This window comes from Pleurodeles waltl, chromosome 1_2, assembly GCF_031143425.1.
Source record: "Pleurodeles waltl isolate 20211129_DDA chromosome 1_2, aPleWal1.hap1.20221129, whole genome shotgun sequence".
Taxonomy (NCBI): Eukaryota; Metazoa; Chordata; class Amphibia; order Caudata; family Salamandridae; genus Pleurodeles; species Pleurodeles waltl.
The window spans coordinates 987,125,807-987,143,030 of NC_090437.1; the positions used below are offsets into that span (position 1 = coordinate 987,125,807).

Genomic DNA, 17,224 nt, shown 5'->3' on the forward strand with positions numbered 1-17,224 from the left:
CTCCCCGGGGGAAAAAAATACTCTGAACCAATTTGTGAGAGTGGCCTTTCATATAGTGGAAGCCTCAATCTAGACATTTTCGTTAATGTTGGAAGCTTGTACCTCTATATGTAAGAAAAGAGGCCCTAATAATAGACGTATTTTTATTTGGATAATGACTCGTTGACATCCTTATAGAACTGTCGCTGGTTCTGGAAACATTGTTCTGCAGTAACAGCCTAAAAACACTGTTAATCTTTTCAACACCCAATTCACCTCTACAGTAGTTAGGTCTGCTAGGGCACTATCTGCTCCTCTACATCCTACAGGCATAAAATCCATGGCCTTTATCTCAAAGTGCTGAAAGATTCAGAGTGCTGGGCATGTTGTTCATCCTCTCTACTGCTCCTGCTATCACCTCCACCTTTTCCAGATCTAGATAATAGAACTCAAGGGTGGAGAAGCTGCTATCTCTTCTTCTAGCTGCTGCACTCTTTTTCTAGCGCAATTACAGAAAGCTTTGCTTTGACTCTCATTTCTGCTGTAGCTGCCTCAACATTTTTCAGATTCACCTCCCTGACTTGATTTTAGTTTTTGCCGCATTTTGAATAATAGTACAGGCTTGATAATCACCATAGTAGGGGTCTATATGGCTCTAAGGTGGGTCATCAGTGGTGTGTGTTTAAGCATTTTCTTAAGTAACTTTGCCTGTGCTAATTCTCACTTCACTTCGTTCAATTTTTAATTCATTTATAGCGTTTAATTCTAATACATTGTTAGATTTAAACAGTCAGTCTTCTTCCACTCCCATCTAAGATCAGTGCTCCCAATCAGACATTGTTCCTAAATGCATTAACCACTTATTTATTGAACGAGGAGAGCATTTGGGGGGTTCTAGCAATGATTAAGAATCTTAGGGCCAGATGTACCAAAGGATTTTACCCATTCTGTGTCTATGGGAAAAAGCTTTCGTACATATGGCCCTTAGTCCTACCTTTGTGTCCTGGATTAATTCACTGTGGTTATATCCAGTCCCTCAACAATAATACCCTTCTGTAGTAAAGCAAGCACACAGATATACCATCACAGTTTGTCATTCACTGCACTCATGTAAAAACGTTTTGCAATAGCAAAAGGTGATGGCGGTATTCTGAACCTTAACAGTATCTTCATATGGGACCAGGACTCTGCATCTAGGTAACAAAATCAGCCCATGCCTTTAAATCGCAAAGAAGCATTTTTTGCTGATTAACCCGTCTTTTTTGTAGCCCAGGTTTTGTACCATTTGAAGTCACTTGTATTAGGAATATTTCAGACTTGTTTGAATTCTTACGGATTATCATCTATCCTATCTTCCAAGGTCATTGGTCTGGGTATGTGTTTGATGAGGATACATGTTTGGTGGTACATAAAAGGATTTTGGTCTTGATGTAGGTACAGACAGTGGATGCAAATTGTGCAAGCATCTGCAGAGCTGTGCCCCTACTGGAAGTAATGCATCTGCTCCATAAAGTAACCTTGAAAGAGGAGTTGAGGGCGCCCTTGCTTCACTAGGATGTGATAGAAAGTTTGCAGTTGAAAACGTGCAGCAAAACAGTGCTACTCAAGGAGATTCCTGGTTATGAAGAACTCTGTCCTGTTCTGGATCCGTGGCTCATAAAGAAGTTACAGAGGAAAGAAAAAATAAAGATGATGAAGCTTGCTCTCATCACCCTGGCTTGCAGTTCCAAGGTTGGCTAGTTTCCCAGAATGTACGGGGAACATATTTCCACTTCCATGTATTACATTGCCATTAGCACATCTTATGCATTAAGTATTAAGGAAGTAGTAAGCCTTGGCAGCGTATATCACGATGTTGTAGTTTGAAGTTATTCATGAAGTCCCACTAGCAGTTTGCAGTAGCTGACTCATCTACATGGCTGCATGTCCTTTCTGGAGAACAGCCATATGTTTGGTGCATGTTTGTACTGTCTGGTCCACATCAGTGCAAATATCTAAGAACGACCAACACAAATTCAAAGTATAAATGACCCCCAAAACCCATAAAGCACTGATCTTTAATTTTCAAATAAATTACAAATCAGGAGAGTGGTAGTAGACGGAGGTCAAATAGACAGAATGTTCACTTTCTCAAGGGGCCCTGGCCACCTGCCCAATTTGCCTTACAATTTCACTGCCCGTAGCAGTGATAAACAGAAAAAGGCCCCCATCCCATGAGGCAGGCATGTGTCAAGACCAGCATAATCAAGAAGATCCTCGGGCTATGCAACAACTGGGTCCAGCCCATCTGCCAACTCCACCCCAGAGCCTCGCAGAAGGTATGCACAAAATGGTCCTCCATTGTTTTGTTCCATGATGTGGCCAACTGTTTGTTACAGTAAGCTATATTGTTCAGCCAATCCTTCAGCTTCGGCATTGGAGATGGGGGCAGCCAAGGCAATGAGTTTTCTCACCTTGATTTGGATATCCTTAACATAACCCAGCAGGGCTGTAAGCGGTCTAGTAGGAATGGCAACTCCTGTCATTACCGGCAAGTGTCCTCATCACCTCAGCCTAAAAGTTAGCAATTGGCAGGCATTACAAGTTCATGTATTCATCCTGAATAGCACTGCAGGTGTGTTGTATATTCTGTGCAAAATGTTTACATTGATAATCACAATCAGCACTTAGGTGAAGGAGCCCGAAGCTGCATACAGCAGTATTTCCACTGTTCATCAAAGGGTCTCCCACTGATACTCCATTACTCCATCTGTTCCTGGTTATAGAGAAGCAAACGGGTGCTTCTGTCTACACAGTGGAATACAGCCAAGATACTTTAGAAGACAAGGATCCAGTCAGTGTTGTTAGCGCCGAAAGCACAGGAGCCGGGGACGTAAATGAAGATGTGGTGACTTTGTTAGTTTCACAAAATCTGAAATACAGACAGGTGGCTAGTAGTGTTTGTGTATGGGCTTCATGAACAGCGGCTAGTGGGACAAAATTGTTTGGTTAGTACAGATCACCGAGGGTATGCAGCCGCAAATGATGCAATTGCTAGCTACCTAGATTTTGTTTGTTAATGGTAACTGTGGACTCTTTGCCTGAGGTATTCCGGGAGTGTAGAGATGATCAGGGTGAGCCCGGTGTCTGAGTCTGTCCTAGTTCTAGACCATGCATCTCGCCGTTCTGAGCTCACCCATAGGTCATATGCCAGACAGACAAAGAGGCCTGTTGAATGGGTTTGGACTGTTAATATCTGTCTTGATCGAGACATGCAGTTGATAGGGCGCTGCGTGATACAACAAATATACAAATTGAGCCTACGCACACCATTAGCATAGCTCAAAATCTGAAGCAGCGAGTCCAACTTGTTTAAAGCAAAGGGTCAGCGTGTAAGCAAAGCTCTTTGCCTGCCCAGGCGAGTCTGATCATGCAGAACTGCAGTGGTTTGAAAAATCATTTAGAGAGTGGACTAGGGGTATTCACAAAAACTAGGAAGGACAATAATCTTAGCTGTGGCTAGTCGACCAGCCACAGACAGTGGAAGGCTGATCCAACCGCCAACCTGATCTTCTAGCTTGATGATAGTTTTACCATATTTATCACACAGAATTGATTCTATATCCTTCTAATGTGGGATCAAGTTACTTGACAGTTGAATTATTCCACCTCAGAGGATATTCTATGAAGCACTTGAGAGAAAGGAATGACTGGGAAGACCAGAGACTTAGCCCAATTAATAGATATACCTGCTAGGAATTCAAAATGTATGAAGTCTTGTATTATAGTTGAAATGTTTGTAGATGGGTCTTTGACAAAAAGAGTAAATTCATCAGCAAACGGTGACAAAATGAGGGGTCTAGTCATGAAGTCGAGGCCTTGTTCCACATGTTGCCTGAGTGCTTGTGAGGGGGCTCCCATTGACCCTGGTTCGATCTGTTCCTGTCACGGACACTAGGCCCAGGCACACAATTGGGGGTAGCATTTTTATTGGGACAAGTGGGGGAAGTTTGTGTGGTAGGAATTTGGTGGATCCCTGTGGATTCTGGAAGCTTACATCAGCAGAAGTGCAAGGAAAATGTGCGATTTTAGGCAATGTTTGAGGTTAGCAGGGATTAGTAGGTAAGAAAACATTGTGGGATACAGATGAGGCACACCACTGCGGACTACTGCGGGTGTCTAATTTTCAGAGATGACTGGTTTGGTAGGTTTCCCTAGGTGGCTGCTGACCGAACTTAAAACGTGGAGCCAGTGAGCGTGGTAAGTGGGGCGTTCTTGGGATTTAGTCCCACTCTTCTTTCATAGGTGAAAACAATGCTTAAAAGAAAGTTTATTCGCTCTTTCCAGAGAGATAGAGATACTTTAGTCCCCAGGGTAGCAGAAAGACTGTTAAGGCATTTAGGTGGGAGTAGGGCCTCATGCCAGGGTGGGCCAGCCTCCACCCCGCCCCATTAATTCATAAATACATATTCCAGGCACACAGTGGGCTCTCTGTGGTGGGGTTATAGAGGCTGCATTAGAGACTCCACCCAACCCCCACACAATAGCGACTTAACTGGTTTTCTGCTGTCACTGCTATGTGGATATCAGGGATCACTTGCTCTAAAGACACCACATGACACCTAATAGTAGTCATGCTGGCTCCTGTGTCTCTCAGAGCCTCCACACGCTTCCCCTTGATGGTGCGCTGCTGCATGCCCTTTTTAGTGTTGCCAGGCATGTGGGCTTTAGACGCCATCTCTCTGTCACTCTGGGACACTAGAGTAGCCTCTAAACTGCCCCACAAACTAACTGGAAACAGACATACTGCCAGGACTGGTAAGGCCTCTTGGATCTCTTACCACTAACACCTCTCATTGTTCCTGAGAAATTATTTTTGGGGCATTTAGATAATTCCTTAATGGTAAGGGCTTTCTTTCTGGGGGCATATCTCATCTGGTGAGCTACCTGTAAGGCCATAATGGTATCTGTTCCATCAGTAGACATCATGCGTCCACAGAAAAGCCCCTAAATCTTTTCTGAGGGCCACCTCATCTGCTGCAAACCACTTATTCATGTCACTCCACAACATAGCTAGGCACCAGGTCTTTGGAGATGTGGACTCTTTCACTTCTCCTAGGCATTTCACGGTCACTCCCACTATCCTCAGTGGTCTGTGACTGTAAGAACCTCTTGGCCAGCAGGTACAGTTCTTGTTGTCCCTTCTCATGGTCCAGCATGGTCTTCTCCTCCAAGGTCAAGGCTAGTCTCCTTTTCTCCAGTGCCATCTTCTTACACTCCATGGCAAATGTAGCCGGTTGTAATTTAGGATTTCTATCTGCTTATCTGCCCTGGGTCAGGCTGTGGGAGGTCACACTTCTCCCTAAACTGGGCAATGCGGGTAACCTGGGTCTTGAGGGCACCTCCTACTCTGGCACTGGAGCATCTGCAGTGCCATCTTCTTCCACCTCCATTTCTTCCTCTTCCTCCCCGATCTCCTCATCCACTAGGTCCTGTGTGCCTGGACTTTGGCAGATAGACCTCCTCCAATGCCCTGAGGGCAATCTGGTAGCCACCCTTCTTGACTCCCTTAGTTAGCCTTAGCCCTCACTTTGCACATTTTTATAAGATCTGCTATGCTGAGACTCTTAATGCTGCTTGGATCCTCCTCTATCCTTTAAAAAAATCACAGGTGCAAAAATGTGAAGGTTAAGAATGGAATTTAGGAAAAATCAAAAAATGGCCAATTAAAAGTCAAAAATTGATCCTGGTCTGCTTGGCTGGTTCTTCAAGCGAAAAGGTTTTCAAGTCCCATGTTGCAGGTAAGTAAGGGTGAGTACATTTGGATACCAGTCAAGAGTCCAGGACATTGGGGCTATCAGTTGGGGACAAAGACTCACGCCAGTAGAGGCCAGCAGTAGTGCCCAGGACAGCTGCAGTTGGAGCTCATCAGTTGCAGGAAAATAGACCTCAACTAGGTTGAAGTCTACATACCACAGTCCCCCTATATGATGTTGCCATTGACCCATGTATGGTATTCCGTTCAGGAAGTCCTCAAATCATAGTGCACACCAGAATGCTCCTATATGAAGCAGGAAATGCACCTGTGTCATGTGAACAACCTCTACCCATTAGGCATGCGGAACATTAGTAACCTCTTACCTAGTCTAAGAGAAACACATGAAGCCCAGAATATATTATACAGTGAGAACAACCCATGCTTTGCTTTTCATTGAGAATATAAACCAGCAAGGGAGGCGCTGTCAGCATTGCTGTAGCATATTGAGGGTAAACAAAGTTTTGGCAAACGCCTACTATTCATGCTAATGCCATTATGCCGTGCATCAGTGGTCTCTGTTACCAGTTAGCTTATATAGAGAAATACCAAATCATCTGTGGTCGTTTTTAACCTAAACAGGAAAAATGTATGGATCTATCAAGAAAAAAAACTTCACAGCAAAGACAACATCTTCCCTCACTCACCATTCGTGCCCCATTGTCTAATATCTGATCTTTGCTCACCAGCAGTAGCAAATGTCAAAAGCTAGAGTCACTCCTAAGTGCTGCAGGCTCCAACACCAGCGCAGTCAGATCCAAAGTAAATCATCTGCCATAGTGCCCACCAGACCTTCACTACAATGTGCGGAGAGTAGGTGCAGAGCATGTCAGGACACAAAGCCACACCCATCTATTGGCGCAGCCATATTGAAGTTGCCTAAAGTACATGTTAGCGGCTCAAGTCGCTTTAATATACATACATAGTGACCAACAAAAGAAATACATGAAGACTAGCACAAGAAAGCTTTAAAAAAAAGAAATACCTCAGGGTCTTGCTCCAGCCCAATTATGCACAGGATTGCACACCCAACCGAACATCCACCAATCTGCAAGTTAAAAGAGAGTTCTGGCCTTGAAAGGAGGTATGAGTTGTTACTCCTGCTGTTTCCTCATGCCAAAGAAGGACAGATACTTTTGTCCTATTTTGGATCTTCACCCTCTGAATGCCTTCCTAACTAAGGAAAAATTAGACATGCTCACACTGGCCCGAATTCTATCTACCCTGGATTTGGACGACTCGATGGTTGCCTTATACCTTCCATTTCTGCAGTCCCACTGATGATACATGCAGTCCATGGTTTGGCAGGAGCATTTTTGGTTTGCTGTACTGCCTTTCGGCCCATTGGGTGTTCACGAAAGTGATGGTGGTGGTTGATGCTCATTTTCTAAAGTTGGGAATAAAAGTTTTCCCCTATCTCGATGATTGGCTGATGACAGCGAGCGCGTCATAGTCAGTCGTAGGACACCTTCAGATGACGGTAAGCCCCCTGGCACAGTTTGGGTTCTCAATCGATGAGCCGAAGTCCTACCTGGCTCCTTCTCAGGGGCTTCTCTTTATTGGAGCTGTTCTGGACACAGTACAGCGCAGAGCCTTTCTTTCATCATAACGTGACCGAGACATTCGGACTATGATCCTGATATTTCAGCCTTGGTTCTTCATATAGGTGAAAGCGTCTCTGAGGTTTGTTGGCCTGATGGCTTCAAGCATCTTGCTTGTTCACTCTGCCAGGTGGCATATGCATACTCTGCAGTGGGCTCAGTACCAAGAAAACTTGTCAAATGTGATTGAGCTTTCGGAGGAGACTGCACAAGATCTGCAGTGGTGGCTGCTTGCCTGCTGCTTAACCAGTCAGAGAACTCTCTCCCTTCCTTCTTCCCCCACCCTCCCTCCCAGAGCTTATGGTGGTGCCTGAAGCATCCCTTCTGGGCTAGGGAGGTTGTCAGGGAGAAGTGGAGATCAAAGGGCTCTGGTCTCCGGTGGAATCCCGGCTCCACATAAATCTGTTGGAGTTGCGAACTATGTGCCTGGTTTTTGACGGCCTTCCTACTGTCCATCAAGGGAAGGCCAGTGCAGGTTGTCACAGAAAGAACATCACCGACATTTGGTAGTACAACATTCAGGGCAGAGTGGGGTCCTGGGACCTCAACCAAGAGGTGCTACACCTCAGAAGCTGGCTGGTATTTCCCTGATCATGAACCATCTGGCGGGCTCTTTAAAAGCCAGGGCGGATGAGCTCAGCTGGCGATGCCGGGTGGATTACTGATACTGGTTTCATTCAAAGTTCATGCACAATGTCTTCTGACAGTGGAGAGAGCTCCTGGCTAAATGTTCAAAACGTTGGAGTTCCCAAGAACACTCTCTGGTAACTCATTTAGGATTGAGTGGAGCACATAACTTCTGTATGCCTTTCTTTCACTGCCTCCCCTGCCTAGAGTTCTGATGAAAATCAGGAACACTGGGCCCAAGTCATCATAGTCGCTCCGATTGTACCAGGCAAATGTAGTATGCGATGCTTCTGAATGGAAGAATCTGTCTTCCAATCAGGCTACTGCTTTGGGAGGATTTTCTGTCTCAGCAGAGCAGGGTTCTGTACCCAAGCCTTCTCAATCTACGCCTTCGTGCGTGGAAATTGTGCAGTTGACTGCATTCATTCTACCTTCTGAGGTTTTGGATGTCATCCTTACAACTAGATGTCACTCAATAAAATCTGTTTAGTTGGGCTGCTGAAACAAATTTGTGGCCTGATGTGGAGCCTGCAATACAGATGACCCCGACCTATTAATGGTTATTCAGCGGCACATTTGGCCTTTTTGTGTTTGCCCAACAAATTGTCCTTGTTCAAATCACCTCTTGTGATGTGGTTCGTTATATGCCTGATGCACGCGTTTTCTCCAAAACCGTTTGTGGTGCCAAGCTAGGATCTTAATTTGGTCCTGGTATACTTCCTTTGAACTAGTGCACATCTGCTTGTTGCATCCTCTGGCCATGAACTAGCTTCCTCATTGTGAGAAGTTTAGTTCAACCCGTCGCATGAGCGAGCTCTAGGTTCGCTCAATGAAAGCACTGTCAGTGTAGCTGCCCTGCACCACATTTTTTACCGAGACAAACAAATGTTGAGGACTAAGACAGCCTTTTTGCCTAAAGTTTTACTGTCTTTTCGTGTTGAGTAATCCATCACCCTCTCAGTGTTCTTCGTCTTGCCTCACCCCTTGAGAGGAGAAAAGACTTCAACAGCTGGACCCCTAGAAAGCTTTAAGCTTTTACATCGATCACAGCAAGGTCCATCAGGTGAATGAAAAGACCGGTGTTCCATAGGTAGCTTTTTGTTGACCTCTAGTGGACTACCATTCAAGGCAGTAAGTAAATGTAGACTAAGATCCTACTGCAATTGCTTCTGTCACTGAATTGAAGGTAGAGTCCTGCCTGCTTGTGGAAGATGAGCATTTCGCCTGCCAGCTACGTCCAGAGTCTAGCTGACTGTCGGGACCTGTAGGAGATGTTGTTGGACTATGCTGGTCCAGTAACTAAGATGGAAGCCATCCATCTGTTCAAGAAATCATCTGGCGTCAGCATCATCTCCTGCACATTATCATCTGAGTCCAGGAGAAGAGTCATTGTATGTTGCAACCTTGAGGGTAAGACTGTTTCAACTCTGAGCCACCCCTTCATGGTGAGCCTTTGAGCATACTTGAAGATTACTTTGATTTCACCCCCTGGCCCTGAGATTTGGAGAGGTAGTTCAAAGAGGTTGCCTAGAACCATTGACTGTTGTTTCTATGGCAGGAAGTGTTTCTGGGATATTCACATTTGACATTCGTCACCACCCCAGAAGGTACATTGTTGTTGCTTTCTTGGTGATCGTTGCTGGTGTCTGTGAAGTGTGCTCACCATACCAGTGTAATCAGCTGTGAATAGTGGTTTCAGAGCTACAGGCTCTCGAACAATTGAGTATCAACTTTGTGGGCATTTTGATGTATTGAACCAGAACCAGCCATCCCCATCCCCCTCCATCCTCCAAAAGGACTAGCTTGTGGCCAGTACATTTAAGTAGGCATTGCCTGTTCATTGAACATTTCCCCTTTGAAAAGTCACAAGAGAGACACTACAGCTTTGAGGTGTGACTTTTATGAGATGGATATTTGAGCTACTGCTGATGGATATGTGTTCCAGGGGAAGGGATTGTGCTTTGATTCTGAATTTACAAAGTTGCCACTATGCTCACAAATTTGGTTTTATTGAACAACAATTGGTCACTAGCAACATGTTAATCACTAAGAATAGCGCTTATTGCCTAAATGCTATAATCTTATTGGGCATATGTTGGCTGGGATGAAGCTAGAGACTATTATTTTCTTTGCTAATCATTATTTCAAGTGTAGCATCCTTCTCTTATGTATGCATATTAAAAACTTTTTATTTTATAACACTTGAAAGGTGTTTCTAAACTGTCCTACTGTAATCTGAGTACATAACCTCCGTGGGTAAGCCTTTGAGTGCTCTGTCTCGCAACCCCAAGAGAGCTGATTGCTGAAATTGAGTTTGAGCTTTTACAGTAATGTAGCCCAGAGAGCCAGTGGCAAACGACTTGTTACAGTCGTAGACCAGTATTCTCTGACTGTCCTGGGACTCGAGGAGCTAAGTTCCAATATCAATGATAATGTTAGTAGTACAAAATCAATGCTCTTACTCCAATACAACATGTTTTAGAAGAGTGTTTGTTAAATACAGATTGTCAGGTGGGGGCTTGAAGCTCAAAGTCAATACGCTGTATTTCCAATGGAAAGTTGAGGACTGCAGCCAATGAAAAAATGGGATGTGGCATGGGTAGCAATATAAGCAAGGTGTAACGTGAGTCCCCTTGCCAACAGTAGAAGAACATATACATTTACATCTAGATTTTTTTTTTCCACTGATTTTGAAATGAGAAAAGTATTTTATTTTTACTTATGACCTTTTTTGCCTGGCCCTGCCTTTTACCTGTGTACTTTTTTAAATGTTTCAAAAATATTTGTTCATTTAGGTAGTTTTGGAAGAACATGGCATGCTTCATTGATAGATAGTAAGTGACAGTTGCCAGCTGTTTCCAGTAATGGTAGTTAGCATAGGTGTTTCTCTTGGAAACGTCATCGGGGTGGCCATTAGGGTACTGACCTAGATCTCCCTGCATTTGAAGAAAAGGTCTATTCCGTGCCACTCAGTAGACCACCAGGCCACAGTTCCTGTTGGTGAAGAGGTGAGTTGTCCTGCTCTACAAATCTAGTCAACAAATGGTTGTCTGAAAAGGTCAATTTTCAGGATGTTTATGGACATATGCTTCCTCTGGCTTTCTCTTTGCTGCAACTGTCACTGCTCTTGCTACCCGAGGGCCTAAGGTCATGCAGGTAGCAGCACAATGAGAAAATAAACAATTCGGTAACAGCTTGTTTATCTTTTAAACTGGCACTAGCTTCCACTGCTTGTTCCTTAACCCCTCATAAGGTATTCGGAATTGGTTGTGGGGTTAAAGTTGAGACACGCCAGTAACCCTTATGTCAATGAACCTGTCAAAGGGTGCATGACCTCATTTTCGCTGGACTATTGAATTTTAATGACTCGTTATCCATGATCAGGTGGTGAAAAGGCAGATGCTATAATGGTCCAATGTGTTCTAGAGTGATGGCACCTTGATCATAAGGGACTTCTGCTCCAGTCTCGATCTTCTGACTCTATTTTAGCATATCAATGTGGATTGACTTCAGTGATAGGTACTGATCAGTTGGCTGTGTGCTAGAGTATTTGGAACTTCTCCAGAATATCTAATTTGACACACAAAACATATTCCCCTATTTATGTTTTTTTCATTTAAAAAATATAATAATGGTGGATGACAGAAGTTTGCAAAAGGCCACTGTCAGTTGCTTGGGCCAAATTCCACTCCGTTAGATTTTTCACTCACTGCACCACTCCAGACTGGGAACAGCAGTAACCAAATTGGGCTTTATGCTACTTCTATAGTTCAAACAACCAGATCACATTCCCACTGACCAGGATCACAAACAGCCTCAGACAAGTTTCAGCTTTCTTGGGCCTCATCAATGAGGTGTAGCTTGGATCATGTGGCCCCACAGTCAGAAATCTGGGCATATTCAGCACTCGTAAGGGGTCACAATGAAACAAAACACGAGTGAGTTTTGAGCCACAGAAATCAAGGTTAAGTCCAGGATTCCTCTTTGAAACCTGTGCTTTTTCTTTTTATTTCCCAGGAACTTAATTTACTCAACTTTAAGAGAGTTCATCTAGTACTCTCCCTGGTTCATAATTCAGATTCTCACAAAAATATGTTGGGTGTGGCTATGCTTTTTCTCTACAGTCATGATATATATATAAAACTGTAAACAATTAATCAAATAGGATTTATAAACTGCGGCTAATCACCTGATAGGGTAGCCAGGTGCTTGCAGGTCCCCCTTATTCGAACAGCCAGGTCTTGAAGACGATTCAGAATTCCAGAAGTGAGGTGATGATCCGGAGGTGTGTGGGGAGGCTGTTCTAGGCTTTTGTGGCGATGTGAGAGAAGGAGTGTCCTTCACTTCTGCTTCAGTAGATGCAGGGAGTATGGGCAAGAAAAAGGGAGGCAGAGCGTAGTCTTCTTCGCGGTTGGTGGAAGTTCAGGCGGTGGTTAATGTGCACAGGTCCTTGGTTGTGTAGAGCCTTTTGTGCGTGGGTCAGCAGCTTGAATTTTCATCTCTTCTGTATGAGGAGCCAGTGGAGTTGTCTGAGGTGGGGTGTGATGTGGGTCCATCAAGGAAGGCTGAGGATGAGTCTGGCTGTGGCGTTCTGTATGGTCTGAAGTCTCTGTTGGAGATGTGCGACGATTCCTACGTAGAGGGCGTTGCAGTAGTGCAGTCAGCTAGTGGTGAGGGCCTGTGTCATGGTGGGTCTCATGTGTAGGGATAGCCACTTGAAGATCTTACGTAGCATGTACAAGTGAGAAGGCAGGTGGAGGGGATGCCATTGATCTGTGATTTCATGGTGAGCTTGATGTCAGTGACGATTCTGAGGTTTATGGCATGGTTGGAAGGAGTGGGTCCTTGGACTGGTGGCCACCAGGAGTCTTCTGTGGAAGCTGGTCCTGGTGGTGGAAGGGTCATCGGTGAGTGAGAGTATGAGTTGGGTTTCATATGCGTAGGAAATTATGTTGAGACTGTGGGATCTGACAGTGTTGGCCAGTGGGGTCATATATGTACTGAAGAGTGTGGGGCTGAGGGATGAGCCTTGGGGAACCATGCAGGTGATCTCCTTGGGTTCACAGGTGAAAGGTGGGAGGTGGATCCTCTGAGTTCTTCCAGTGAGGAAGGAGGTGATCTATCTGAGCGGGTCCCCTTTGATGCGGATGTGGTTTTGTCTTTCAATCAGCATGTTGTGGGATATGGTGTTGAAGGATGCTGAGAGGTCAAGAAGGATTAAAGCTGCTGTTTCTCTTCGTTTGAGGAGCGTTCAGGTGTCATTGGTGTCTGCGATCAAAGCAGTTTCTGTGCTGAGACTCCTGCGGAAACCAGACAGGGAGGCTTTGAGTAGCTGGTTCTGTAATCTAGTGTATAGGTTGTGTTTTCTTGTATCACATACTCCTATCTGTATAGCAACTCAATTGATTTTATGTATCTGCCAATAGATGAAAGCAGCAGAAGAAAAAGAGGCTTTGGAAGAAGAGAAACGTCGACAACAGGTATGGTAAATGGTGATCATTCACAAAATGTTAACAGAATAACATCCGTAGAGAACTGGTGTTCTTTTTGCTTTAAACAAAAACAAAAAAAATTGAAATTTTAATTAATAATATAGAGCATTTCACTCCAAAAAGTGTAAATGTTTAATTCGTAGCCAGATGAGAAAGATGTGAATTTCTGTGCGGCAGACATTTTTTAAAATTTTTACAAAATGGTTTGCTGTTTTGTATAAAATAAAAGCTGAGGTTTATTATTTGGCTCAGTTCTGTGCACCAAAATGTACCCTGGTGCTGTAATGCTGATGACGCACTATGTACAACCTCAAAATTAAATAAATACTGTAACTATCTCTGTAACCAGACTTGTTTACCCATGTTAGTCTATTCCTGTGTGCTACAGTAGTGTTTTTGAAGAAAGAATTGTACTACACAGAGTGAGCATAACCATAAACATAGCCAAATTACAGCTGTCTGAAAGAGGGAACCGTCCTTTTCAAAACATAGCTCAAAATATTGTATCCTGCAAAATGGGTTCAAGCAGCACCATTAAGACGACGCTTAAAAAATGCTGATGCTTGCTTATAAAACAACTTGAGCATATTCTCATCTTCAGAATCAGTTAAAATACTTTCTACTGCAATCTATAGCCATATATTTGTATTATGTTGTCAAGGAGAGCCCGGTTATATTAGGCATCTTCTGTAGCTTTAGGATTTTAGATTTCTAAATGATGATTTATCGTTGTTAATATTGTTCTTATATTGACTAGCTTCTGTCAACATAAGCATAGCCATCCTCAAACATAACAGCAGTTTCCTTATCTTATGAATACCTGGGGATCGGAGATTTTTCTCTGCATGGCTTCCGTGTGCTAGCAGGTGACTTTGGTGGTAATGCTTCTGCTTCGTCACACCCCACAAGAGACATTCGAGTCACATATAAGTGCCACAACTGCATGCTGACATCAGTTACTTTCTTTCTACGCCTGGATGCAGATCCAGAGCTCGCTCCCAAACTTTGTCCTTCTCTCTGATGAGATTATTTGCCAGATTTTTCTCAAGTGTGGAAGAGAACATGTCCCCACATAGACCTACAGGACTTCCTCAGAGAGAGGGTGTTAAACCCTCTCCCTTTGGAAATAGGTGTCAGGGCTGGGGAGGAGAAGCCTCTCCCAGCCTCTGGAAATGCTTTGATGGGCACAGATGGTGCCCATCTCTGCATAAGCCAGTCTTCACCGGTTCAGGGATCCCCCAGCCCTGCTCTGGCGCGAAACTGGACAAAGGAAAGGGGAGTGACCACTCCCCTGACCTGCACCTCCCAGGGGAGGTGCCCAGAGCTCCTCCAGCGTGCCCCAGACCTCTGCCATCTTGGATTCAGAGGTGTGCTGGCACACTGGACTGCTCTGAGTGGCCAGGGCCAGCAGGTGACGTCAGAGACTCCTTCTGATAGGCTCTTACCTTTCTTACTAGCCTATCCTCCTTCCTAGGTAGCCAAACCTCCTTTTCTGGCTATTTAGGGTCTCTGCTTAGGGGAATTCTTCAGATACCGAATGCAAGAGCTCATCAGAGTTCCTCTGCAACTCCCTCTTCACCTTCTGCCAGAAGATCGACCGCTGACTGCTCAGGACGCCTGCAAAACCGCAACAAAGTAGCAAAGACGACTACTGCAACCTTGTATCGCTTCATCCTGCCGGCTTTCTCGCCTGTTTCCTGGTGGTGCATGCTCTGGGGGTAGACTGCCTCCTTCTTGCACCAGGAGCTCTGAAGAAATCTCCCATGGGTTGACGGAATCTTCCCCCTGCAACCGCAGGCAACAAAAGACTGCATCACCGGTCCTCCGGGTCCCCTCTCAGCACGACGAGTGTGGTCCCTGGAACTCAGCAACTCTGTCCAAGTGACTCCCACAGTCCAGTGACTCTTCAGTCAAAGTTTGGTGGAGAGAAGTCCTTGCCTCCCCACGCTAGACTGCACTGCTGGGTACTGCGTGATTTGCAGCTGCTCCGGCTCCTGTGCACTCTTCCAGGATTTCCTTTGTGCACAGCCAAGCCTGGGTCCCCGGCACTCTAACCTGCAGTGCACGGCCTCCTGAGTTGTCGTCCGGCGTAGTGGGACTCCCTTTTCTGACTTCGGGTGGACTCCGGTGCCTGTCCTGGTACTTCTGCGGGTGCTGCCTGCTTCTGTGACGGCTCCCTGACTTGCTGAGAGCTCCCTCTGTCTCCTCATCCAAGTGGCGACATCCTGGTCCCTCCTGGGCCACAGCAGCATCCAAAAACCCTAACCGCGACCCTTGCAGCTAGCAAGGCTTGTTTGCGGTCTTTCTGCGTGGAAACACCTCTGCAAGCTTCTTCACGACGTGGGACATCCATCCTCCAAAGGGGAAGTTCCTAGTCCTCTTCGTTCTTGCAGAAACCAAAGCTTCTTTCCATCCGGTGGCAGCTTCCTTGCACCCACAGCTGGCATTTCCTGGGCATCTGCCCACTCTCGACATTGTCGCGACTCTTGGACTTGGTCCCCTTGTTTCACAGGTACTCAGGTCCGGAAATCCACTGTTGTTGCTTTGCTGGTGTTGGTCTTCCTTGCAGAAACCCCCTATCACGACTTCTGTGCTCTCTGGGGGTTATAGGTGCACTTTACACCTACTTTTCAGGGTCTTGGGGTGGGCTATTTTTCTAACACTCACTGTTTTCTTACAGTCCCAGCGACCCTCTACAAGCTCACATAGGTTTGGGGTCCATTCGTGGTTCGCATTCCACTTTTGGAGTATATGGTTTGTGTTGCACCTATACCTATGTGCTCCTATTGCAATCTACTGTAACTTTACATGGCTTGCATTACTTCCTTTTTCTATTACTGCATATTTTTGGTATTGTGTACATATATCTTGTGTATATTTGGCATCCTCATACTGAGGGTATTCACTGAGATACTTTTGGCATATTGTCATAAAAATAAAGTACCTTTATTTTTAGTATATCTGTGTATTGTGTTTTCTTATGATATTGTGCATATGACACCAGTGGTATAGTAGGAGCTTTGCATGTCTCCTAGTTCAGCCTAAGCTGCTCTGCTATAGTTACCTTCTATCAGCCTAAGCTGCTAGAAACACCTCTTCTACACTAATAAGGGACAACTGGACCTGGTACAGAGTGTAAGTACCCCTTGGTACCCACTACAAGCCAGGCCAGCCTCCTACATTGGTCGTGCAGCGGTGGGATAAGTACTTGCAACTACTTACCACTTTGTCATTGTGTACTTTTCATAAGAGAATAATATACAAAACAAGTTCAGTGTATGTACACCTAACCAAAAAGTTTTGCTTTTCTTCTCTTACACTATCTGCTAAGTGCTGAAAAGTACTTCTAAAACTTTCTAAAAGTTTCAAAAAGTTGAAAAAGTTTTTTTTCTGTTCTTTAAAAAGTCCTGAAACTTTTTCTCTCTTTTATCTGTCTCTAAACCTTCTTCTATCGTGTCTGGTGTAGGAACTCCTCTTAATTTAGTCAATACAACATATGACAATCTTAACTTTAAGAGCCTAAGGAGTCTGCGCATTGATAGAGGTTTAGTGGTAGGAAAGAACCCTTCTAGAGAATTTCTATCTAACATGTTCATTGAGAATGATAAGGCCCAGGGTGGGACTTCATCAGAAAGGTTAGTAGATAGCTCACTCTCTGACCCAGGGGAGACCCTTGTGGGAGGGGTACAGGGTTCTCTTCCAAACCTGCCCCCTAGCAGACCTCATAGCAA

The 17,224-nt window shown here is 44.8% G+C and overlaps 1 protein-coding gene across 1 annotated transcript in view; it reads left to right on the forward strand.

Annotated features, from left to right (window-relative positions):
• NFXL1 (nuclear transcription factor, X-box binding like 1) overlaps nt 1–17,224 on the forward strand; it is a 588,746-nt gene that overhangs the window by 546,936 nt on the left and 24,586 nt on the right. Inside the window, exon 22 of the mRNA XM_069201637.1 lies at nt 13,428–13,481. Coding sequence (XP_069057738.1) covers nt 13,428–13,481 — 54 coding nt within the window. The remainder of the gene's footprint in view (nt 1–13,427; nt 13,482–17,224) is intronic.